Raw genomic sequence first — 26,527 nt, 5'->3', positions numbered from 1 at the left:
CTAAATGAAGCAAGGGTGTAGAGTTGCATAGAAGCTATTTTAAGGCATGAAGATTTTTTTTTTAAATATGTCATTTTGGTGATCAAAGATGAGTTTTAAAGGATACAATTTTTGACTACAGGGGAACTTTAACATATTCATAATAATATAAATTCATGATAGATAAATAAATACATAAGTGATATCCTATCTATTCTAGTCAGACACCAAATAAAGTACCCATATACAAGAGGGACAGACTTTGCCATAAATCCGGATAAAACACAAATACACCAAACAATAATTGAACACAAGCAAAGACGCCAACATCAGTGAAGTTTATTTTCTCTCAAGATTTTTTGTTTCCATTTTAATATTTGGCCAGAGGTGCAAACACCTCTGGGGTTGGGTTGGGTTGGGGGGGGGGGGGGGGGCGAAGGGGGCGAAATTACTTTCTGCAAACAGCATCAAGGTTTTAATCTCTCTGTCTCTCTCTTGCACTCTCTTTCTCTCTCATATATAGTTTGCCCACCTGACTTCTCTCTTGTCATATTGCATATTAGCTAAATGCATCATGAGAAACCCAATATCATAGCATACAGTTTACATCACAGACAGCACAACACTGAACTGGAGGGATTTGTCATTCAGACGTTTCACGCCCGGCACACCAACTCACAATTCTCGCTAATACTCTTTTTAATGCCTTTAAATAACATCAAGAAAAGCTAATTCATACGGACACACTTTCACTCCAGGTCAAGTATGGCTGCCATCCTCTCACACAAACATTTCCTACCAGCAGAGAGAGAGAGAGAGAAAGAGAGAGAGAGAGAGAGAGAGAGAGAGAGAGAGAGAGAGAGAGAGAGAGAGAGAGGGAGGCAGGTCAACAGAGTAGCGCAATACACAGACGCACACATTCACACATACATGCACACGCATACACGCTCTCTCTCTCCCTCAAATTCTTTTGCTTTTGCCCGTTCTGTTATTTCACATATGTAGTCTCTCTTTCTCCATCCTTGCTCTGAATCATGCAGGATTGCAGTTTAGTGTTTCACTTCAGCACACATAGAAACGTCTGGAGAGCTAGCAGAGGGTCTCTGCTCTAGCTATGAATTTACCTGGAATTCTAAAATACTGTATATACTATACTCACAATATTATCATCAGTATCATAATCTTTATATACAGCCAGAATTTGACTGATATAAACCAATAATTTTTTTCTCCCAAGATAATTATTCTAGAAAATAAATTAAGTACCTGTGCAAATATACACAATTCGAAGTGTTCACATTTAAGACATTGGCGCCTTCCGGTGGCCAAACATGGGTATAAACCCACAGAGCCATAGGATGCAGCTGATTCAAGTCAACATGAGTGCACAGAGGTCTTAATGGACGTCGAACAGATACAGATCCTAGCAGTCCAAACCAGACAGAGCCGGTCTGATGCGGAGACCGGGTCAGACTGGTCCAGGACGTGCAGTCTTTACCCTGTTCAGTTTAAAACAGGGAGCGTCTCCACAACAGGAGTCCAGTCACAGAGCAGACAGAACAATGACACGAGGATTTCCAGTGATTCAGCAATTGGACGAGGAGAAACTAGGTGTCTTTGCGAATGTGCGGCACAAAAGCAGAGAATAAAGTGAACAACAAAAAGTGGATGAATGATAAGATGTCAGACTTGCAAGGTGGGCTAGGAGGCTCACTGTCTGGCTAAAGGTCAATGGTGAAGCACCACAGTGATACCTGTGGAGTCAGTCATAACAAGTGAACTTTCAAGCATCTCAAAGCATTTGACATACTTGCAGCAGACAAAACCAAAATCAAGAACCAAGCTTGTTTTCTGTACCACAATCCAACACCCTCTCATGAACAGAGGGAGATGCCATCACAAACATGGAGAAAGTGGCATATAATCCTTTAGTATCTACAATATATTTCACACATGACAGCACAATGATTCCCCAATCAAAAAATAACAGACCAACCATATTAAATCAACCTGTTTATCCAAACTGAACTAGCAAGTGTCCTATACACTATGCCCTCATTGCTCAAACCATGTCCTTGATCAATATCGTACTGTCTACGGGCTGGCAGCACCAACAGGGTCAAAGCATGGCTTTGCATTAAGATAGAAACAACTTCTAGACATGACAGTAACATCTAATGCTATTGCACAATTATCACCATTCACAATTACATTTTGATCACCGTCGGTTGTGAATTGCTTATGCTTGGCAAATTGACAACTATTGCAAAACTAGGCCTTGTTACACATCAAAAACCAGAACTGGTTCGATCAAAAAGTAAGCCAAGAGTATTATTTTAAAAATAAGCTCCAAACAAACCTAATTCTACCCATGACAGAAAAATCTGAAGCAGCATATATATTCTATTCAGGTCTCAAACCTGCAAATGAAACCCCTGTTAAATTGATAATAACATGATTACAAATCTGTTAAAGAGACAAACTTGTGTATGAATAAAAACCAACATGAGCTATAGCAAAAACATGACCAGTCCATGACACAATGTCCATGGTCCATTTTTAAACTGCATTTCTGTTAGTTACACAGCATTGTTAAGATTTTGCAATGGAAACAGAGCCATATAGATGCCATATTATTACAAGATTGCAAGTGCAACTGATTTTACAATAAATAAATAAATCACGTTTTTCAAAGCCCTGTTGGTGCCTTTGCCCCAAAAACATATTTCAGTAGTGAGAGCACTGAACCTCTTCCTGTACTCTTGCATTAAAACATCCTGCATTTTAGATATCTGGTGCCAAAATGATTGGGTAAGGGATCAAAATATTTTTCAATACCAATTTAGTCATATATAAAGCCTGGGAATTTTAAAGAAAAAAGCTGACACGTGTGTGCTAATGAATGTGACTATGATTTAATGTCTGCTAATGCTGAACCACAACATATTTTGCAATGCAAACACCATTTCTGTATTGGATATTTACTTTTCTATTTCTTTTTAATACTGGAGGTGGGAGAGAATCTATTGACAATTCAATAATATTGAATAAGAAAGGTGTTTTTTTCTAGACATGCAATTTAATCAGATATCTACAATGCAGGAAGTGTGTCTTTTTTATGACACTGAACACTAAAACCATCTGTCTTAGTAAAATCACTCATGTGATAACCTCAACTCCACTCAGACTGGATAAAAGGAGAGGTGACTATTTGCAAAGTTTAACTAACTAGGAGTTGAAATGAAGGATTAACAACCAACCAATCAACGTGCCTGTGTCCGAGAAGGGTCAGGGAAAGTCATTTGGCATTAAATGTCTCTTCTAAATTAAACATGGTAGAAAGTAAGTAAACTGGCACTATACATCAGAAAAACAGATTTCTAATCTAGGGAACAAAATTTTGCTCGGACAATCTCAAAAACAAAGTGTAGATGGTTGGCTTGCAGCCTGATCAAATTTGTGGTCGCCAGCGAATGTGATGTGGATTTGGGTGCGCACCGTGAGCTATGATGAAGTTAGGATACGTTTGCCAACTTCACATTTGTGCATATAGTTCATTGGCAGCTACAGTCCTACATTGTCAATGATTCAATGCTTTGACTTAGTATTAAGAAAATGTAAGACACATTAAATCACAAAAACATAAAAATGATGACCCGTTTAAAATGTCAAGACTTGTTGAAAACATACAAAAGTGGTTAAAAAAAAGAATGACATCAATTATTGAAGTAAGAATTTCATGACTAGAATGAGAATAAAAATACTAAACTGGATTCAATCCAGACCCAGTGAATGAGGCTTTTCAGAGAGTGAGTGTGTGTGTGTGTATCTGTAGCGCTCTAATAGCGCTCATGTTTATGCATGGAAGGGGTGTGCTTGTTTTTGTACTTTAGATTTCCATATTGTCAGGATTGAGTGTCCCGTGCTTTTAAGGTGACTGTGTTTGTTTACGTGTATGTGTGTTCAGGTGTGTGTTGAGTGTTGTTGGAGGGATCAGATTTTGTCTATAACACATAGGTCAGATCTCTATAACAACGGATATAGTGAGGGGACATCTACGAGTCAAGTCTCCTCCCCCGTCCCCTCAGAGCTCCACCTCTTTAGAGATCTGTGATGCGATGTGCCTGAAGGCGAGGGGAGCCCCCCACAGGCGTGTGTAGCGAACTCCGTTTGTCTCTGCGGGACCCACACTCAGTTGGCACACCTCAGCTTGGAATGCGACTTTTGATCCTGCCGATCCATGACTGCAGCACAGCAGAAACGGGCCAGCGTGCCGGACCTGGCAGCCGCATCCCCTCGCTGCCTCACGCAAGGCCAGTACCACTTCTGCAGGGGCCCGGGGGGGACGGGGGAAACGACCCCTTACATCCCACCCCCCTCCCCTGCCCCAGGACTGGGACGCTTTCTGATCCCCAGATAAATGGCCACTGGAAAATAGAGAGGAAAAGAGCATGAGAACGAGAGAGAGCAATACTGAGAAAGATTTACAAAAAAAAAGTTTCTGCAAAACTCATATTTGAGATTCACATCTTCAGAAAGAAGTCACTGCTTTCATCACCCTTGTTTTATGCAATTGTATAATGTTATTATTTGTATTACTATTATTTACTATTACTACTTATTAATAATATTTTTATGTTAATTATTGGCAGATTTTTTTACTTTGTGTATGTATTAATACTTTAGTGTTATTTAAATGTATAACAATTATGCTATAAATTATCCATAACTTAAGTTTATATTAGTCTATTCATTGCAATCTGTTGACAAAGTCTGTTCTTAAAGTTGGCATGACATGAACATTTAATTGGATATTTCTTGATCATAAAGTGTAGTATCATATGAGGACTCACCCTGTGACCGAAGATCTGCTGACTCCCTCAGATTCATTTGTGATCCTGCAAAAAAGCACACATCTTGAGATGATCTGCATTATCCCAACAGTGACCGATCCATTCACACAACTCCAACATAACTAACAAAAAGACAATCATGCTTATCTGGATCTCTCAGTCCTGTATGAAGATGACCCAGCAATTTAATCTGTAATTTGGTCAATATAACTATAACTATCCTGATGTTGATCCTGAGCAAAGTACAACAGTCATAACGAATAAAAACTTTTGTATGTTCCTGGATGCATGCAAACCGATTAGAGACAAAACCTCCATGCACCATCATCCAGACTTTCCTCACCCTCACAACCTATTTATCAGACTCGCACAATTCTGCAAAGGACATTGCATGCAGATAGGCGTGCCATGTGCAGAGAACGACGGACGTGCAGCGGCAACAGACAGGCAAACAAAGGAACTTACTAACTGTTTTGGATCCCTGTGGAAGAGTGCAACCCGACACTGATTTATTAGAGCCTTGGCGTTTAGAGGGGTCAAGATTGACCCTAGGAGAGAAACACAACGAGGAGAGCAAGAGAAAGACAGAGAGAAAGTCAAAGACAGAAGGATTGAGTGATAGTGAGAGCAAATGGGGAGAAAGAAAGGTAACAGAAAAATAAGAACAAAGAGGGAGAGATTAGGAAAAGTACACATTTGTAAGCTTGGAAAGCTTGAAAAAAAGAGGCAATACGCCAAGGAGGTGTGAAGCATGAGTGTACATCTAATTTTTAATCTGAAAGAATACCCCAGTGTTATTGGACAGGTTGTACTGTAGCTCTTTTTTTTTTTTTAAGGAATCCCTAATATACCTGCTGCCAAATTATGAGATAATATTAAAATATTAAAATTTGGCAGCAGGTGTATTAGGCTGCTGTCACTTTAAGACCGGATGCACGGATCCATTATACTGTTACACATGCGTTTTCTTTCTTAATTGCTTACGTTCACTTAAAACAAAACATGAATACATGAATACTCACCAAGACTGGCATTTTAACATTATTTTGTGTGTATTTGACTGGTTAAGTGCATTAAGCAGCTCTCATTTCAACCAGATGATCCCACAGTAGCTGCACGGATCTCAAGCTGTCTGGCGGACATCTCGGCATGGATGAAGGAACATCACCTGCAGCTCAACCTGGCAAAGACTGAGCTTCTCGTCCTCCCTGCCAATCCATCTCTACAGCACGACTTCACTATCCAGCTAGAGTCATCCTCAATCACCCCATCAAGGTCAGTCAGAAATCTTGGAGTAATATTTGATGACCAGTTGACCTTCACAGACCACATTACAAAGACAGCTCGATCATGCAGGTTTGCAATGTATAACATCAGGAAGATCAGGCCTTTCCTAACTGAGCATGCAACACAACTTCTCGTCCAGGCCCTGGTTATTTCTAGGCTTGATTACTGCAATGCTCTTCTGGCTGGACTTCCATCATGTGTTACTAAACCTCTACAAATGATCCAGAATGCTGCAGCCCGCCTTGTCTTCAACGAGCCCAAAAGGGCCCTACGTCACTCCGCTGTTCATCTCCCTGCATTGGCTACCACTCGCTGCTCGCATCAAATTCAAAGCTTTGACGCTTGCTTACAGATCTACCACAGACTCAGCTCCGTCCTACTTTCACTCCCTACTACAAGTCTACGTCCCTACCAGAAGCCTACGATCGGCCAAGGAGCGACGGCTCGTGGTGCCATCACAGCGAGGCACTAAATCACTCTCCAGAACATTCTCATTCACGGTTCCATGCTGGTGGAATGAACTCCCCACCCTCGTCCGTAATGCAGAATCCCTGACAGCATTCAAAAGACAACTGAAAACTCATCTCTTCCGTGAGTACTTAACATAAAAAAAAAAAAAAAAAAAAAAAAAATTCTTCTCTTTCAAATCTTTCCTTCCCTTTTAAATCTTCCCTTGTCTGGCTTTTGCTACTCTGAGCAATGCCTGAACTTTGTATTTTGAGCACTTCTTGCGTCGTTCTTCCCTCTTCACGATGACTCCCTTGCTTTAGTCCTCAGATGTAAGTCGCTTTGGATAAAAGCGTCTGCTAAATGACTAAATGTAAATGTAAATAACTCAATTGTACTGAGAGGCAGCTTTATGTGGACATACTTTGGGTCTGAGCACAAAATCCACAGGAATAAAATTATGTGCAAAACGCGCAATCCCCCTGTAACAACAACAATATTCATCCGGAGCAAATGAAACGAGTGAGTGAGGGGAGGCGGGTTTGTGTGTTAACTCGCTGTCGGAGAGATGAGAAAGCGAGAAAGTGCGAGAAAGTGCAGCTGGTGTATCTATTCTGCGGAAAATGAGTATTGGAAGCGTTTCAGATATTTCAGCATCGATATGTATCAAAAAATCAATATTTGTGACAACACTAAATTACACTTAGTTTATTATTTCAGATGCCTTTTAAAAGACTACAATAGAAATATAAATATATTATATATAAAATTCAGCCCTCCCAAAGTGGCTAGAAGGAGTGAATGCGTTACACGCCACTGCTGAAATCCACCCGCATTTGGCGGCTTGGATGGTGTTAATGTCAAGCCCATATGATATAATGGATTATACACTGCTGCATCCAGCAGCACAAATGCCAGGTAGTGACTAAAGGTACAGTGACCAATAAACCTCCAGCAAAAAAAAACTTTGTCAGAGTAAACAGCTTTAGAATCAGAGGGATCTGGATCAGAGACAGCTTTCCCTTCTAAATGATGCTTAAACCTGTTTCCTGTCATGTGATGTGCGATACTTTTTAATGCATAGCTATGCATATGTTTTTATATGTATGATGAGAACTTCTCTTACCTGCGTGTGAGTTTGGAGGTGAGTTTGCTGAACAGGTTAGAGGTGGCCCGGCTGCGGGCATTGGCCGGCAGGGCTCCAGCGTCATGACTCAGGGTGGGCGACGTGGGCGGAGGTCCATAGGTGGGCGGTACACGGTCACGGAGCTGACCCCCATGGAAGGTGCTCCGGATGGTGGATCCACGTGTCAGCCGACAGCGCTCACCTGAGGAAGAAGAGGAGGATGCTCCCGCTCCAACAATACTGAGAGTGGAGGGAGAGGTGGGAGGGAGGCGGTGAGACAGAGAGCTAAGGAGAGATAGACACAGATAGTGAATGAGAGTCAGACAGGGCACTGCAATATGCAGCACAGTGACAGAGTGTGACTGTGTTTGTGAATGTGTGTTGGTCACCTGTTGTCTTTGCCGTTCTGCAGCAGCGAGTGTCGGTCAGTGCTGGAACGATCTGTACATACGTACGTGTTTCTACGGGTCATAGTACTTCCTGGGATATTGTTCTGCAAGGAAGATGGCAGACAACATTTCATTAACCCCCCACAAAATAACGAATGTCATTACAAAACACAATGCCACACGTACACTCATAAAATGGGATCCAACACTCTGAGACCATATTGAAAACCTAGGATTAAAAATGTAATTAAAATAAACAGAAAGTTTAAGTATTAAAAATTTAAATTAAAAAAGAATTATGGTGCAAAATGATTATTTTTGATATTTAGGATTCAGTCACATATGCTCATCAAGGTGGCATTTATTTGCTCAAAAATACAATACAAAATTGTGAAATATTATTACAATGTAAAATAACTTTTCTATTTTATTATATTATTATTATTGGTGCTGAAGAAACATTTCTTATTATTATCAATGTCGAAAACAGTTGTGCTGCTTAATATTTTTCTGGAAACCATGACACATTTTTCTCAGGATTCTTTATTTTCTTATTTTTATTTTATTTATTCATCTAGCTGACGCTTTTATCCAAAGCGACTTACAATTGCTATATATGTCAGAGGTCGCACACCTCTGGAGCAACTAGGGGTTAAGTGTCTTGCTCAGGGACCCGAACCCGGGTCTCTCACACCAAAGGCAAGTGTCTTATCCACTGCGCCATCACCACCACATGCTTAAATTCTTTAATGAATAGAAACAGCATTTATTTGAAATAGAAATCTTTTCTAACTTTGTAAATGTCTTTACCCTCACTTTTGATCAATTTAATGCGTCCTTGCTGAATAAATTTATTAATTTCTTAAAAAGAAAAAACTTCTGACCCCAAACATTTCAACAATAGTGTGTATATAATAAAATAATGATTCAATTAGAGAAATTTCTCTCACTGTGGTGGCGGTCATCTCCTTGCGGCGATCAGGTATCTCTGCCTTGTTGGGGTTGTTGGCGGTGCTGACCATTGGACTAGATGGTGGTAGGGTTCGACTGCCCGTTACACTACAGCTGGCCTTCCTCGGCGGCATGCGGCTCTCACGCAGCTCACGATCTCCACCGCTGGTCGGGCTACGCTTAGGGTGCATCACAGGCATGCTAGGACCACCTGCAGAACAAACTGATAATGATTATAATCATAAACAATTAGAAGTACGTTTATGTTTAGAGTTGAAGCTCAAGTGTCTCGTACAGAAGTCACTGTGCCGTCGCTGGCGGTGGTAGGTAGAGGCGCTGCGCTGAGTCTTGCTGTGTGAAGATGAGGAAGATGATGAAGAAGAGGATTGTTTGTTGGTTCCATTGGTCATTGGGCTTGGACGCACACGTGGCAACGTCATACTGCCACTAACTCGTGACTCAGCACCATCCTATGACCAAAAAGCAATGAAAATAAATAAATAAACACAGATTTCAGGACTTTGTTTACCTCATGTATTATATACTACCTCAGTCTTCAGGCCCAACAGTAGATATGTAGCCGTGACTTCATTATATTTCTGAGTGAGTAAAGAGTCCTTAATTTCTTCTGTAGTAAAACCCATCCCGACCATAATCTCTGAAAAGACAAATAAATAAGTGAGAACAGAAAGAAATATTTCCAGACGCAATCATTCTCTTTATTCTATGCATCACAGTAACAGAACAGTTAGTAACAGCAGTAAAATACTTTAACCAGTTTCTTACTGGTCTACATGCTCACCAATGCGGTTGGCGTCACTGTAGTCCTCTGCTGGCTCAATGTGAGGCTTCAGCTCATCGCCCTCAAACCCTGAATTCATCCACTTATCCTTCATCACTTGCTGTGGAGGAAATACCAGCATCCTGACTACACATAAACTTCTTAGCTCATTCATTTATCTGCTTTGACTTAACACGAATCATACACTAATAATAGCATTTAGCGACTTCCAGCAAATACATGCTGTACATCCTACATCACAGAAATAGGCACATTAGTATTTGGTATGGTAGAGAGTATCAATGAATGTGCAAGTAGGCACCTCTAGAGTGCAACGTTTGCTGGGATTGAGCACAAGAAACCTGCGCAGAATCCCCTCACAGTCTGTGGACATGTAGAAGGGTACACGGTACTTCCCCCTCAACACTCGCTCACGCAGCTCCTGGAAAACACATGCACCAGCAAACAATGTGACAAACAGATATCAGTGTGGTCTTAAGGGTCTTGACACACCAAGCCGACAGTTGGCCATTGGTGAGCTTCTGTCAGGCTAGTTTTCGGCTCATTCAGAATATTGAATCCGTATCGGGGCCGTTGGTGAGAGAGATTGCCCTGATTGCTCTGATTGACTGTTCAGTCTAGAGAATGTGTCAGTGCTCAAGAATAAAAGTGAAAGTGATGAAAGCGAGTCAAGACAGCAGAGACAAAAGGCTATTCTAATTTTACATCATCTTACCTGAGCATTCCAGTGTGCAAATATTTTCATAACATAACATGAGCAACATGGAATTAAGAACAACCCTCTACAGTGCGAGTAAATCACTCACTAAAAAACTTATTTAATTAGCTAATGGCTATTAAATTGTATGATTTCAGTCGCCTGTGATTGAGATAGAGGCAAAAAAAATAAGTTTAGCGCAGATATAATTCCATTGCCTGGTGAACTTTATGTACCATCGCTCAACTGAGAGCACCCTCTGTCGCTTTCTCTCACACACGCACACTTAACGTGAGAGAAAAAGAGGGGCTTACACATGCCACGTAAAGAGAATTGACACGCTAGGAGAATTGACACTTCTAAATGCTCGATGGCCAAGAGTTGACAGAACTGTCACGGTCCCGATCGGGGCAGTGCTGCATCGTCAAGAAGATTTACGTGTTTTTAAGCTTTGCCAATTTAAAGATTCAAGCGCAAGAAGATGCGAACAACAACTCACATGCGCTGTGTGCCCAATAAGCAGCATCTGACAGCACCCAAATACTGAATTGAGCTCTCTTTCAAGTCTTCTTGCGCTTGAATGGACAATTTCACACAAAATGATGTGAAAAAAACAGTCTTGGCGAGTATCCTTAACATACAGTTATGTCTTAAGTGAATGTAAACAGCGGAGAAAGAAAACTCATGTGTAACGGTATCAGATCCGTGCATTATGTCTTAAAGTGACAGCAGCCTAATATTCCTGCTGCTGTCTGTGTTTTGATGTTAATCAAACAACAAAAGAATCACTGTAAAAAAATCACTCGTTGCTCTTGACTGAATAACTTTTGTAACTTTAATAAGGATTGATCTATATTTAAATGATACAGTGAAGACTATACCCATTTGATTACTTTATTCAATTTCTGTACCTAATCTACCTAACCTGTATCTAATTTTATATTACATTTATGTAGAATTTTTTTATTCGCTCTGTTCTTGCATTCCATGTAAAAACAGGAACAGTTCCATGGCGACTTTGACGTCGGCTTGGTGTGTCATAAACTTTAGACAGTAAGATACTAAAGAATTTAGAAATAAGGGTTTAAAGAACTTGTTTAAAACTTGTTTAAAGAAATGTTTAAAACCAAAGTTAAGACACATTCAAAGTACCGTAAAAAAAACATTTCCCTCAATGTACTCTACCAAGATTTTTTTATTATAATTAATACTTTTATTCAGAAAGGGTGCATTCAATTAATTAAAAAATTATTACTTTCTATTGATCAAAGAATTCAATTATTTTAAATTGTAATAATATTTCGCAACATTACGATGTTTGCTGTATTTTTGCAGCCTTGGTGAGTAAAAGAGATGTCTTTCAAAAAACAATTAAACTAAGGAATGGAAGTGCATTTCTTGTTGTAAATAGAAATGTAACTGGTGTCAGTTTATCAATATCACACAATCATAGAATATTGCAATAAGAGACTGTATCAATTATTTCCCCGTAGGGAGTAAAGTGGCAGGAAATTATCATTGTGAGTGTAGGAACAAAGTAATTGTACCTTGAGGTTCTGTCCATCAAAAGGAAGAGACCCGCTGACCAGCGTGTAGAGGATGACACCCAGGCTCCAGATGTCCACCTCTGGCCCGTCATACTTTTTTCCTTGAAACAACTCTGGAGCTGCGTAAGGCGGGGAACCGCAGAAGGTGTCCAACTTATTTCCCAACGTAAACTCATTACTAAAGCCAAAGTCTGCTATCTTTATGTTAGCATCTGCATCCAACAGCAAATTCTCTGCCTACAAATACAGAAAGTCATGAGTGTGTGAAGGAGGCAGAAAAATAATTAAGTTGTACAGATGAACTGTGTGAAGGAGAGAAAAACAAAGAGAAATAAACAGGACAGAAAGTGATACAAACAAATACTACAAACAGTAATAGTACATAATACTTGTACAGCATAGTGCTTGTACAGTGCTAAAAAAACTTTTTTTTTGTATATGTTTGTATCTTTAAAATGATTAATTATTATCAAAACTGAATAAGATTTAATGGGGTTTGAAAAATCTGCATAATTCAAGATATATCCTCACACAATTTTGCTTCTCAAGTAAAATGAAAAGTGTTAAGAGATGTTTCAGATATTGTTAATGTGAAAACAAGACAAAAATCAGATTTGCAGTGTAAAGATTCAAACTCGTACCTTTAGATCTCTGTGAACTATATTCTTCTGATGACAGTAATGAACAGCTGACACAATCTGAAATGAAATAGAAAAAAAAAAATACGACCCAATTAAAACACATGAAACTGGAGATGAAACTGTAAACCAGAAGCTTAATGTGACAACACCTTGATCTTAAACTGTATGTGCTGTAGTCATTAGGTAAATGTCTCACCTGTCTGAATTTGGCTCTAGCCTCTATTTCTTTCATTCTCCCATGAGACACCAGGTAATCAAACACCTCACCTGGAAAACCAAATCCCACACGAATAATGTCCCAAAATATCACAGATGCACCTATAAATGTTATGAGTATCAAAGGTCTTTTTGCATTATGTTTCAGCTCTGGGGAAAAACCACATTACACAAATAAACACCCTATATTCACACAGCTCATAAAGTACTTTCATGGACACACAAGTATGTACTAGTAGTAGTTACACAATGTTGTATACTCCATACTTCAGTATGAACTTCAGAGCTCACCTCCACTTGCATATTCCATCACAAGATAAAGCGTCTTCTCTGTTTCAATAACCTCAAAGAGTTGCACTGTAATATATAAGAGATAAAATATTTTTGGAAAGCTTACGTTTAAACAGCATTAGCTAATTATTTTGCACAGTCATTATTATAAAAGCAGCATTCGTGCAGGCATTAGTTGCATTTTAGTGCATCTTACCAATGTTGGGGTGATGAAGGGTCTTCATGATCCGCACTTCTCTGAACAGCTGCAAGAGAAAAAAGAAAGAAAGTAAGAAAAAGAGGGTGGTGTGATTCTTCAGTGATAATCAAGAAAAAAAATGACATTTAAATTCTGTTCCCAGAATATACTGATATTCGTATTATCATCAACGTCAGCCTCAAGGTAGGACAGTAAAATCCAGATAGAATATACTTCTGTATTTTGTTGTCTCTCAGTCTGAAGGGAGTACCCAATATACCATTCATGTTGCTGTGGAAACTGCACCAATCTGTATCAGCTGTTTTTCTCAACTCTGTGGGTTACTGAGGGTTGTCGACTTATAAGCTAATCACAATACTCCTCTATTTTTTATCACATGGCCTCATTCTTTCATTATGACTAAGCACAATATTGTGTTAAAACAAAAACAAAAATCCACTAAATCTATTTAAAAACTGTTACTGTCAGTTTAAAGTTGGCATGCAATGGAAATTCACCCTATATATTGTCTTAATGTTTATTATTGATCTTACAGCATCCTCAATAAACAAGCTACAATTAGTCCAAAATGCAGCTGCTAGAGTTCTTACTAGGTCAGGAAAATAAGATCATATAACTAATTATCGATAATTACCAATTATCTCTACACCGGTTACCTATTAAGTTCCGTATCAATTACAAAGTATTGCTACTGACCTATAAGGCTCTAAATGATTTAGCTCCTGTATATTTAACTAATCTTCTATCGCCCTACAATCCATCACGCTCTTTAAGGTCACAAAACTATGGGCTTTTGATAGTACCTAGAACATCTACTGTAAGTCCACTAAAGGAGGGAGAGTGTTTTCACATTTGGCTTCTAAACTCTGGAATAGACTTCCTGATGATGTTCGGGGCTCATGCACACTTTCCCAGTTTAAATCTAGATTAAAGACGCATCTCTTTAGCCAAACATTAATATAATGCATCTCCTAAACTTATACAGTTATATCAGATCAAAAGCACATGATTATTCTTGCTTAATGTAATGAACAGCAGCTACGCTAATTATTTTCTATTTGCTTCTCTGTTTTATCTTGGGATGCGCATCCTGAGGTAACTAGAGAGTTTGTCAGCTCCAGTTTGGATCCAGCCTATTATGAAGACTTCAGATGCCCGACACCTATGAAGAGACGGCGCCAGCTCCCGCGGAGACTTCAGATGACACAAACTCTGAATCAACATGCACAAATGCTACATTTTTCTAAATGTCATAATCATTTGTTAACAAACAAGTATTCATTACTTCAATGAGCTCATTGTTTCTGCATTAAATTATTACATTGTTTAAATTAATATCTTTTTCGCTAACTGTGATTTTGTATATGTACATTTCTGAAATACGTAACTTAGACAGTTACCTCTGATAACAGATCACTCTAAATTGTAATGTGGACTAGTGCATTTTCTGTAAAGCTGCTTTGAAATGATGTGTATTGTGAACAGACCCGCTGACCAGCGTGTAGAGGATGACACCCAGGCTCCAGATGTCCACCTCTGGCCCGTCATACTTTTTTCGGGGTTTGGGGGGTTAGTGCGCGGATGAGGAGGAGGGAGGGTCTAGCTAGCCTCCGTTTTGTTTGACAATACTTTAAACGTCAACCAGAAGTGACGTCACCCGACATCGCTTAGAGAACCTTTAATGACCATGTCCATGCATGTTTTTTTTTTTTACCAAGTCATTTTTTTTCAATCAAAATGTCTTAACACGATTGTACAGTGAAACGACAGATTCCTCTCAAGTGTCTTATGCTGGACTTCTCCAGTCATTTGGTCAACCTAAACCCACCCCGTTCTTACAATCGACTGCAAGCTCATATTAGATCTGCCTCAATCCAATCATCCAATCAACAACCAGGGGATAGAGCAAAGTCCTAGCCCTAATTTTGTTCTTTTAGATACTCCTAAAGTAAAATAAACATGTGTAAAACTGTGTTGTTGACATAAGAGTTCAGCGATGTTTGAATTAACTGCAAAAAAATAAGCAGATCAGAAGAATAGAAGAAGATTAGAAAGAAGCATTGCTGACAGACACATACTGTGAATGAATGCTGTAGTGTGCCATGTCACATGTAAACATACTTTCTGTATACTTATTTTATGGGAGATCAATTAGGAACTATCATCTAGCAAACCAGACAAATCATGACGCAACATGACACAGGACAAATCTCTAAGCTTTCCTTTATGTGCAACACTAAAGGGCAAGAAAAGAGGTATGGGACAAACACTTACTCTAACAACTGGCAAATGCTCCACTGAACAGTGATTCCAGCACTATACCAGCTCATATCAGCTATATGAGTGATCAAAAAGCCAAACGTGACTTATGTTCAATAAGGGTGGTTTCCAGTTTGTGTACAGTTAACTGTGTGTGTTACAGAGCCAAGACTGAATCGCAGTGGGGCATTCTGGGCCTGTGGAGAACCGCAGCTGTCGACCTCTCCTCTCCAACACACACACACTAAGCACACAAACAAATGATGCATTTTGAAAACAAGACTGCCCATGGCCAGATTTAAAGAGATAAGTCAGAAGACTTTGGAATAAAATGAACATAACTAAACAGTGCATGGAAATACAGTAGATATTTAGAGAAAAAAACATTACTGTACTCACACGCATATGCTCCCCATAAAAAAGACAGTTCATACAGTATCACTGATGTTGAAGTTACTACATTTCAAATTTTGCACACAAAATGGGAGCTCTTGAATTAAACACAGTTGTCTGTGCTGAAATTTAATGTAAGATCCATCCAGATTTACTGAAAACTACTGTTTCACAAGTGTGTTCAAAGACAGAAGTCTATCAAACATAGGTTTGTCAATAATCCAAAAAAAAAAATCTTGATGTATGCTCAAACACAGAGCAATGTGGAGTGTTGGCCTTCAATAGGAGGAATGAAGGCCGGAGATAATCTATTACGAGACAGATGAGTCACTGGCATACAGGCGAGAGCGCAGACTCAACAGAGACACTAAACACCACACACACACACACACACACACACACACACACACACACACACACACACACACACACACACACACACACACACACACTTTACTGCAATACTTCCAAGAGCCTCAAACTTTTCTAGATAAGCATATAGTTATATATGCACTATTCACTTGTGGCACTCAATATGTGATTTTCTGGACACTTTATATAGAGTGTGCATGGATATTTTTTCCCGTTTCTGTACTAAATGTGTTAAAATTACATCATTGTGTGGCATTTGTCGACAGTTGTCTTAATAAGAAGAAAATGTCTTGAAAACATAAATACTAAATATATACATAATGGTCTTACCTTTTGTAGGCTGGTTGGGTTCAACTGAGTCTTGTCGATAATCTTTATTGCAACCTAAATGTACAAATCACAATTAGTGATTTGAGCTCCAAAACATTTTTTTTTCCTTAAGCCAGGTAGATAGCCTCCAGAAAAACTCAATCAAACCTGTTATAGTGTCATTTGATTAGTAGATACTTTTATCAAAAGCAACTTGCTAGAGGAACTGGAAACCAGTTTAAACAATTCTTGGTTATGAAAAATGACAATATCCAATAAGACAATATGACAATAAGTACACTACCGTTCAAAAGTTTGGGGTTGGTAAGAATTTTTAATACTTAAAATAAGTATTTTATTTTAAGCAAGGCTGTATTTATTTAATCAAAAACACAGTAAAAACAGTAATATTCTGAAAAATGATTACAATTTAAGATAACGGTTTTCTATTTTGAAATATTTTAAAATGTAATTTATTCCAAACTGAATCTTCAGCAGTCATTACTCCAGTCTTCAGTGTCATTTTGTCACGGTGTGGAGACACGAGGGATTCTGGGAAGTGTAGTGAAGACGAAGACAGGATGAGCAGGCGGCCATGGCGGAGACGCCCTTTCCCTTTCGGGTTGCCATGACGGTGAAGACCCTTCGGGTGGCCATGACGGTGAAGACCCTTCTGGTGGCCATGGCGGTGAAGACCCTTCGGGTGGCCATGGCGGTGAAGACCCTTCGGGTGGCCATGACGGGGGAAGACCCTTCGGGTGGCCATGGCGGTAAAGACCCTTCGGGTGGCCATGGCGGAGACGCCCCTTTGGGTGGCCATGACGGGGAAGACCCTTCGGGTGGCCATGACGGGGAAGACCCTTCGGGTGGCCATGGCGGTAAAGACCCTTCGGGTGGCCATGGCGGAGACGCCCCTTTGGGTGGCCGTGGCGGGGAAGACCCTTCGGGTGGCCGTGGCGGTGAAGACCCTTCGGGTGGCCATGACGGGGAAGACCCTTCGGGTGGCCGTGGCGGGGAAGACCCTTCGGGTGGCCGTGGCGGTGAAGGCCCTTCGGGTGGCCATGGCGGTGAAGACCCTTCGCGTGGCCATGGCGGAGACGCCCCTTTGGGTGGCCATGACGGGGAAGACCCTTCGGGTGGCCGTGGCGGGGAAGACCCTTCGGGTGGCCGTGGCGGTGAAGGCCCTTCGGGTGGCCATGGCCGTGAAGACCCTTCGGCTGGCCATGGCGGTGAAGACCCTTCGGGTGGCCATGGCGGTGAAGACCCTTCGGGTGGCCATGGCGATGAAGACCCTTCGGGTGGCCATGGCGGTGAAGACCCTTCGGGTGGCCATGGCGGTGAAGACCCTTCGGGTGGCCATGGCGGAGACGCCCCTTTGGGTGGCCATGGCGGTGAAGACCCTTCGGGTGGCCATGGCGGAGAAGACCCTTCAGGCGGCCGTGGCGGAGACAGCCCTTCGGGCAGCCACGGCGAGGACCTATCTGGGCTGGACGGGACCAGCGGTGAAGGCTCTGTCCTGGACGGGACCAGCGATGAAGGCTCTGTGCTGGACGGAACCAGCGATGAAGGCTCTGGGCTGGACGGGACCAGCGGTGAAGGCTCTGGGCTGGACGGGACCAGCGGTGAAGGTTCAGGGCTGGACGGGATCAGCGTTGAAGGCTCTGTGCTGGACGGGACCAGCGGTGAAGGCTCTGTGCTGGACGGGACCAGTGGTGAGGGCTCTGTGCTGGTACAACAATTCATCCAGTCCGCACCAGAATGCGGTCTTCAAAACATCGTCAGCCCAGTCCATGAGGTGGGAAATTTCGAGGAATTTGGCCACATATTCCTCAATTGGGAGGCCATCCTGAAAACAATGGACCAGACCATTGGCTGGGGTTAAAAGGAAGCGGGTAACTTCCATGCTTCTTGTTTGGTCGGTTCTTCTGTCACGGTGGAGACACGAGGGATTCTGGGAAGTCTAGTGAAGACGAAGACAGGATGGTGCAGACGATGACTGTGACACATTTATTATGATTAATCTTATTATTATTATCATCGGTGTTGAAAATGTTGTGCAGCTTAATATTTTGGTGGAAACCGTGATGCATTATTTCTTAATTCTTTGATGAATAGAAAGCATTTATTTTATTTTTTTGTATTGTAACATTATAAATGTCTTTACTGTAACCTTTGATCAATTTAATGCATCTTTGCTGAATAAAAGTATTAATTACTTCTAAAGAAATATCTTACTACACCCAAACTTTTGACCAGTACTGTATATATTTGACTCTATTATTAGAATACTACAGAAGATAGATAATAAAATAGCTTAATAATACAGTATATGAAGAGAAATCTGTGTCAATGTTATAAAACTGCTCCTTGCTTCAGAGGTTTGGTCATTTTCAGGAGTGACAACCATACTGAATAAATAAAGAAATGCAGGTAGTGATAACCAAATGTGTACAGGTACAGCACCCAACTGTAAAACTAGTGTAATTAGATGTGGGTCTATGTCTCTTTTCTTCTCACGTGGCGCAAGTCAGAGACAGAGCCATGTGTCTTGACTCATTCGCAAATTCTCATGCCAGTCTGTCAGTCTCTTCTGTAGCTGCTCCCACCAGCCATGTGGTCTAGAAGTAACTCATACTGTACACTTCAGACAGAGCACATGCTGTTAGTAACAACTTAAGGCGTATAAACAAAGCACATTGATGGGTATTTTATTAAAAATTGTATCTGATCACTAACATTACTTCAATCAAAAAGAGCACAAAACCTTTAGCATCCATGCTACCTAATTTATAGCCACAATAGTGTTATGGTTATATCAACCATTTTAAGTCTGGGCGTGACGATTGTATTCCATACACAACCATAATTTAGGGGATTCTCATCTGCATTTAAATGCGGATGTCACTCCCCAAAGTGTATACGTGGCTCCAGACTGCCACACATAAGTTCACTATTAATTATGCAAACTTTCTATAATGGTATTTAAACTTTAGATTTTTTTTTGTTGAAATGTACATATTTTAACACTGTGTGCAAGAACTTCTCTTTAAACATCACATTCTATTATTGTCCAAGATTATGGTTGGTGCCCACTAACAAGTCCATCTAAAATCACACTATATCAGCTTTGGTTTATAATAAGTAAACGTGGGCGTGGAAATTTTCACACTTAAGTTGGACCACTTTAAAAATATACCACCCAAAGAAATAAGAATTAATGCTCACAAGTGTTCTAATGTGAATGAGACCTACTACAGCAGCTCCTACATCTTATCACACCCTTCTGGTTTTACCTATGTAAACTCTCTCTTTCGCTCTCACCTCTTTGCCTGTGAGGATGTGGCGGGCTAGCTTGACTTTAGCAAAGTTGCCCTTGCCGATGGTTTTAAGGAGCCGGTAGTTTCCGATGTGGGGCAACTCGTCTGAGCTAGAGGCCATGGAGTTACGACATCTGGCACCCAGTGAACGACTCGACACATTCGTCCCCTTCTCTGAACGACTCGCCCCCAGAGATGCATGCTGGACGAAGAGACAGACACATAGAAAATTTATTACGATTATTCTAATTAAAGTTTTAACAAATAGACTGGATTAAACTGGGGAATATGTGTTGTTGTTGAAGCAAACAGAAAAAAGAAAATGGCCTCAAAGAAAGAATTTAACCTGCCTGTGTGTCTAGCCAGCAAAAAAGACAAGTAGCCTAGTTAGCTCAGATCACAGAAATCGCATGTAGATTTATTAATTTAATTAATTAAAGCAGAATTTAATTGAGGAATAGGAAAGTTTTAAGAAAGGAATCTTTAGTGAAACAGACTAATGCTACAGCACTGACCGACTGCACCAGATTTCTGAATTAAATCCTCATTTACTGATTAAGCCTCTTACTAACACACACAAAAATCAGTCTACACTAATGCAGATGGGCCACACAACTGTTGTAGTAGCTAGAAATTAGTATTTTATTTATTTATACCAATGTTTTGCTATCTTTGGCCACTGCATCACTTATTAATTTAATGTATTAATTAATTTAACTACTATAGTGTGAACAATTCTAAAAAAAGAACAATGTCACAGTTGTGTTGCTCAAATCTGGGATTAGGCAATGATGCACCGGAATTTCGGCAACCTAAAATATTCGGCCGAAATAGTTTTGGTGGGCCGATACCATTGACTGAAACAGTGGCATTTAATTAATGTTTCTCCATTAATGTGTTTCAGCCATGTCAGGGTCTGTTTCGTGCAAACAACTGCACAAATTCCTGTGCTTAATTTGGTCAATTTAATTACTCAACCTTCATTTTCAGGTTTAGTTTTTAGGCTAAATAAAGCTTTAATTTTGGTTTCAATGTTTTGGTAAAAAAAATAATTTCAGTGCATCACTAGTTCACGCATTTACAGAGGGTTTGTAACTGCTTTTAAAGGAGTCCTCACAGGTTTGGTTATACACACGGTGAAACACGGTCTAAAATTATTTAGAAATATGCAAATCTGAGGGGAAGTTTGTTGCTGTAATTCAGCTTTCTTGTGATAAACATGAAATCTAATTTTAAAAATTCACAGCGAAACACAAACACATGCACAACCTTAATAAATGGTGACTGAAATCATATGAATTATCATTTAGATGGCTGATGTGATGATGGTATAGGAGAGCTTAAGCATTGGTGTTTGAGTAATTCTGCCCTATAATACAGGATTAATTTACTTTGCCATGGAGGTTTTAGTCTGTCGCTGCTGAAACAGATTAGCACATTTAAACCTGAACCCTGAACACTCAAACTAACATCTGGTGAAGTTTACTGAATGGCTCCAACTGCCCCCCTTAAGAGGGGAGAGGAAGGAGCTCGCACAGAAATCAAAACATGCCCATGCAGGTCCACATCTGCACCGCTGACCACGGGATTACAGCTCAGGGATTGAATAAATTACTAACGATGCCCTGCCGTACTGGACTCTACCTCACACACAGCATCCTACGCTATAGGCTATATACACAATATGCCAAACTGCACACACTGTGCACCAGGTTCCCTCTTATTTTTGAAAAATTATAACCAAATAAATAAAGAATATAGCATAGACTGCTCCTATTTGAAAAGGGTTTGTTGGGAGAATCCCAAATGTGAGAGAGCATGTGTGGGTGTTAAGTAGGCTTAACCAATAAGCCAGTTCTGGCTCACATTTTCATTATATTTATGATCTGGTTGTTTTATGTTATGCAAAGACCTTTAAATGCCCCAACTTTCCATAATGGTATATTATGGTCAAAACATGTTTGCTCAATAAAATGTACCATGCACATTATCTTAGCTCTGTATCCTAAAATCCTGTATGTCTCTGTCCCATGTAAGGATACATCATGTACTAAACTACAGAGTTACATTTAATAACCACCATTTAGTGTTCTCTAAAACTGTCTGAAAGCTCAAAAATGCTGCCTTTGCAGTTTATACACACAGGTAAGAAGTCAACATCCATATCCAACATTTGTGCACTATTTATTAAGATGTCTTCATCTGGTTGGTTTTTGATAACAGATTTATCATTTGCTGTCTATGACATCCCAGAATCCTGTGCATGTTTCGGCAGTTGGTCTAAAGAATAACAATGCTGAATTTGAAAGAAATTAGTCATTTTTTACCGTTCACTACCGTTCAAAACATTTGGGGTCAGTAAGAAAACATTTAGCAAACGAATGATCAAACAGTGACCTTTAAGACATTTATAATGTTTGATTTCCATTTCAAATAAATGTTGTTCTTTAGAAATTTCATAAAAAAAAACTGAAAAAATTTAGCATTGAAAAATATTAAGCAGAACAACTGTTTTCAACATTGATGATAATAATAAGAAATGTTTTTGAGCAGCAAATCAGCATATAAGAATGATTTCTGAAGGATCATGTGACACTGAAGACTGGAGTAATGATTTAGAAAATCCAGCTTTGACATCACTGGAATAAATTACATTTAAAAATATTCAAATAGAAAACAGTTCTTTTAAATTGTAACAATATTACTGTTTTACTGTATTTTTGATCAAATTAATGCAGGCTTGGTGAGCATCAGAGACTTATATAAAAAAACATTGCAGTGTACATAAAAAGAGAAGGGAATGAATGAATGTATAATTGTGAGCCAGACAGTAGAAATGCAAATCGGTTAAGACATCAACAACCTGATGATCCTTCACATAACATTTTGTTAGTTGTGCACACTTCAATGAATTACTTAAAACGTTTACCTTGGTGCTTGCTTTAAAATATACAGCAAGTAAAATTATATTCATTAAGCTTTACCATCAGCTGAGATTTTTTGCTTTATTATACTTTTTTTATAAGGTTTCAGACAGTTTCAATCAGTCAAACGTCAGATAAATTGAATCCCTATAGATTTGACATCAACAGCACTCTCTTTTATTAAGTAAATAAATTAGGCTAATTAAAACCATAGTTGTTTTAGATTGTTTAATAAGATATTGAAGCAACACTAAATACATTAACCAACACAAGTCTAGGTCAGTTAATAAAACACTGTTATGTTCTGGCGCAGAACTGGTAGGCCACGACACCAGCCAGTGCGTCTGAGCATGGAGCATGCAACTGTAGACGAACGGAGACGGCAGATCACAGCTAACGCTAAAACCTCACCCTCCCTATATGACTCTGGTGCCACAAAAGGTTATATTCATTTTCTAATCTGCAGAGACAGAGTGCTCAGAGCTTCTTGCCATTCTCCCGCAAATTCTGCCAATGAAGCAAAACCGCTCTCTGGGAGAGGAGCGCGCGCTCGTGCGCAGATGATGCGCTGATGTGTACACTATGCGGATGGCCTGCGCGTTTCGCAGCGCCTCTTTTGCTGCTTTGCACATGCAAGGACGCGGCCCATTTTGCCAAAGAACCTGCTACGCGTACATGGGCCACTGTATTTATCCTGCCTCTCCATCCTCCCATGAATGAACGATACCAGGCAATGAATTCCTGATATTCAATCCCGGTAGCAAAAATGACCGTGCATCTGACGTTATTCTGGGCGTTGTAGGATATGTGTGGAAACGGAGCGCCTAGATGATACAACAATAATAATTAATTTGAAATGATGATACTTACATGATCTGTGCTCCGGTCGTTCGCAGACGGTAAAGCAGACCGAGAGGACATTTTTCCCTGAGATTGCAAACGGTTAAAGAGGAATAGCGCGAACAGTATGCAGATTTAATCTCCCCCGGTAAACGCAGCCCACATCGGCCGTGCTGCTACAGCTGGGGCCGTGCTCGTCTCAAACCGCCTGCTCGGTAAAGCCTGCGTCTGTCATGGCAGCGGCAAATCTCACAGATGTCCTCGAGACAGCTGCATTATTTTTCTGCGATGCAAACCGTAGCGATCAAACGCGTCTGTTGACGATGTAAACGCAAGCGCGGCGGTATATATGTGCTAAAACAGAGTAATGCTTGGCCGGAGCCCAACGATTTTGTAGCGACTCGCTACCCCCCGCCTCATCTCCGCGAGCAAAACAAATACGGCTCCGACAACCCCGTCCTCTTTTCTCATAATAATACCGATGATCTCTCCGCTCCACTGTACCGTTCACTCTCGCGCTCGCTTGTTCTCTTGTCGCATCTGTTTGTCATGGGAAAACAGAAGCTTTGGTCGGTGACGAGGCCGAAACCCGTTCACATCCTAAAGCAGCCGTTATATTCCAGCGGCAGATATATGTGAGATGCGCCACTGCTGCCTCCGCTAGCGCTCGCTCGTCTCGGTACTGACACGCGCGCGCGGACGCACACGCGCGCGCACCGATGGACAATTTAAAGAGCTCCACACAATCAGAGCCGATCCTCCCTATACGCACACTACGCAAGCTGCGTAGGGCCCCGCAAATTACTCAAGGCCCCGCCTCCCCCTCGCGTCAAAGCGCGTCAATCAAAGTTTACAACATCGATGAGATAATTAAGCGGAACTATCCTTCTGGTCACGAAAAGAGAAACTGAGAGAAAAACACCATGTGAGTGAATTGCGGGAACAGCGATCAGGTAAACTTGTGTTCTCTCCTCTCCAAGTTTGATGTCAGCACAGAACAGAACAGTAAAGTTAAGTTGATGTGCATCTCTCTCTATCTGTCTGTCTCCAGCCCGATCTCATGAAAGCGCGTATTTATACCACAAATTTAATTTCTCGTGCCATTTATACGCCAAAAATAGTTTTTGCGCCATATGATACGCACTTTTTGGCGTGTAATATGCACGCACTCCACACCCCTAATCCTACCCAAGAGATTTACAGTGCGTAGCATATGCACGCAAAAAAAACATTTTTGGCGTATAAATAGCACGATGAATTAAATTCGTGGTAGGCTATAGATACGCACTTTCATGATATTACGTTTGATAATACAAAGGGCAACGGTTTTCGTTTATAAACTGCAGCTCGGAAAAGATAACCGCGTCGCGCGTTAACATGAGTTCATATGCGCGTGCACGAAATGTAACGCGCACTTTCCAGAAAAAAAAAAAATCTATGGGGACCAGTTACCAGTACAATATGGGCGTTATGGCACTCCTCATTAGGCGCTCACTTTAAAACAAGACAATGATTATCAAGTCTCCAAATCAGAATAGTTACAACCCTGCAATAAAGCAAGATGGAAAGCAATCTATTGATATTGACTATTGCATTTAAAATGTTGATTGGCTGGACATACTGGTCAATATGGATGCACATCAATCAGTAAATAATAACCATTAAGTATCAATTATTGCTTTTATTGTACTATTTAAAATGTGAATTATTGATATTAATATAAAATATGTCTATTTCTGATATCAGGAATTACATTTTCATTAGTACTAACTAAACGAGGGAGGATTGTAGTGGGAGAACTGGGGTGTCAGGTGTGACTGTGGCAATGGCAAATGGTTTACATGGCTCATGGGTCAGGTAGGAGGGCCCCTTAACAGATTTTTGCTTAGGGCCCCAGGGATGCCAGGATCGGCTCTGCACACAATCTGATAGAGACCTTATTCTCCGTGACTGTAAAGGTCTTTAAACTCTCAATCGTTGTTCGTTGTCATTTTGTAGTCATTATAGCTACTTATTAAAAAGTGTAGCCTATATATTGAGCTCAAGGAGAATAGCTCAAGGTGTTGCAGCTATCAATCTTTTTATAAACAGTGAAATTGTAGCCTAAATGAATGACCGAGCGTAGAACTATATATTTACAATATTTACAGGCTAGTGGCAAAGGACAGGATTATAAATACTAAAGGATGCAAGCCACTAATGTGTAGAGACCTCACAACAAACTGCCAGTTACAAAAATGGAGGTAATTGACTGACACCGTTTAATCACATTGTTTACATTTAGTCAAATGCTCAGCTATACAGACAGTCATCTGAAGTCAGTTAACTGCCCAAGGCAAAAGGGGCCATATCATCGCTTGAGTTTGGATTTTTTTTAAGAAGTGTCTAATGCTCACCAATGCATTTATTTGATTAAAATAGCCTACAAAAACAATAATAATGTGTAATATTTTTAAACACTATTTCTCTTTCCTTTCTATTATTGTATTCAGCCTATTCCGGCATGAGTTTTCACCAGCCATTTCTCCAGTCTGTGTCACTTCAGAAATACTTCAGAAATCATTCTAATATGCTGCATTTGATGACCAACATTTTTTTTTTGAGAAACATTTTATTATTATCAATGTTAAAAACAGTTGTCCTACTTAATATAAAAATTCAGGATTCTTTAAGGCTCAAAAGAACATT

General features: G+C 40.2%; 1 protein-coding gene across 3 annotated transcripts; it reads right to left on the bottom strand.

Annotated features, from left to right (window-relative positions):
- Window positions 1-524: 524 nt before the first annotated feature.
- mark4a (MAP/microtubule affinity-regulating kinase 4a) lies at window positions 525-24,533 on the bottom strand. 3 transcript variants are annotated; one of them, XM_056237860.1, is made up of 18 exons: window positions 23,870-24,533; window positions 20,080-20,277; window positions 16,780-16,833; window positions 13,423-13,471; window positions 13,227-13,292; window positions 12,916-12,986; window positions 12,720-12,776; window positions 12,079-12,315; window positions 10,136-10,255; window positions 9,835-9,934; window positions 9,581-9,690; window positions 9,328-9,502; window positions 9,032-9,243; window positions 8,082-8,185; window positions 7,693-7,977; window positions 5,298-5,380; window positions 4,833-4,877; window positions 4,222-4,406 (listed from the first exon to the last, which is right to left on the bottom strand). In XM_056237860.1, exons 1-18 carry the CDS (start codon window positions 23,918-23,920, stop codon window positions 4,342-4,344), a joined length of 2,082 nt encoding a protein of 693 aa, XP_056093835.1. In that variant the 5' UTR covers window positions 23,921-24,533; the 3' UTR covers window positions 4,222-4,341. The 3 variants fall into 3 exon arrangements, with proteins under 3 accessions (XP_056093834.1, XP_056093835.1, XP_056093836.1); XM_056237861.1 differs by having other exon boundaries at window positions 4,325-4,406; window positions 5,302-5,380; XM_056237859.1 differs by lacking the exon at window positions 5,298-5,380 and having other exon boundaries at window positions 525-4,406.
- Window positions 24,534-26,527: the final 1,994 nt, after the last annotated feature.

This window comes from Rhinichthys klamathensis, unplaced genomic scaffold, assembly GCF_029890125.1.
Source record: "Rhinichthys klamathensis goyatoka isolate OS25496 unplaced genomic scaffold, OSU_Roscu_1.1 h1tg000501l_1, whole genome shotgun sequence".
Classification (NCBI taxonomy): Eukaryota; Metazoa; Chordata; class Actinopteri; order Cypriniformes; family Leuciscidae; genus Rhinichthys; species Rhinichthys klamathensis.
The sequence above is the reverse complement of the archived record's forward strand: the minus strand, read 5'-3'. Positions and strand labels throughout refer to the sequence as shown.

Excerpts from the sequence above, each read along its gene's own strand:
- mark4a (XM_056237859.1), bottom strand. The coding sequence starts at position 23,920 with ATGTCCTCTCGGTCTGCTTTACCGTCTGCGAACGACCGGAGCACAGAT. Across the intron at positions 16,834-20,079 it reads ACATCCTCACAGGCAAAGAG|GTTGCAATAAAGATTATCGA; the intron begins GTGAGAGCGAAA and ends TTGTACATTTAG. Across the intron at positions 9,935-10,135 it reads GCAAACGTTGCACTCTAGAG|CAAGTGATGAAGGATAAGTG; the intron begins GTGCCTACTTGC and ends TTTCCTCCACAG.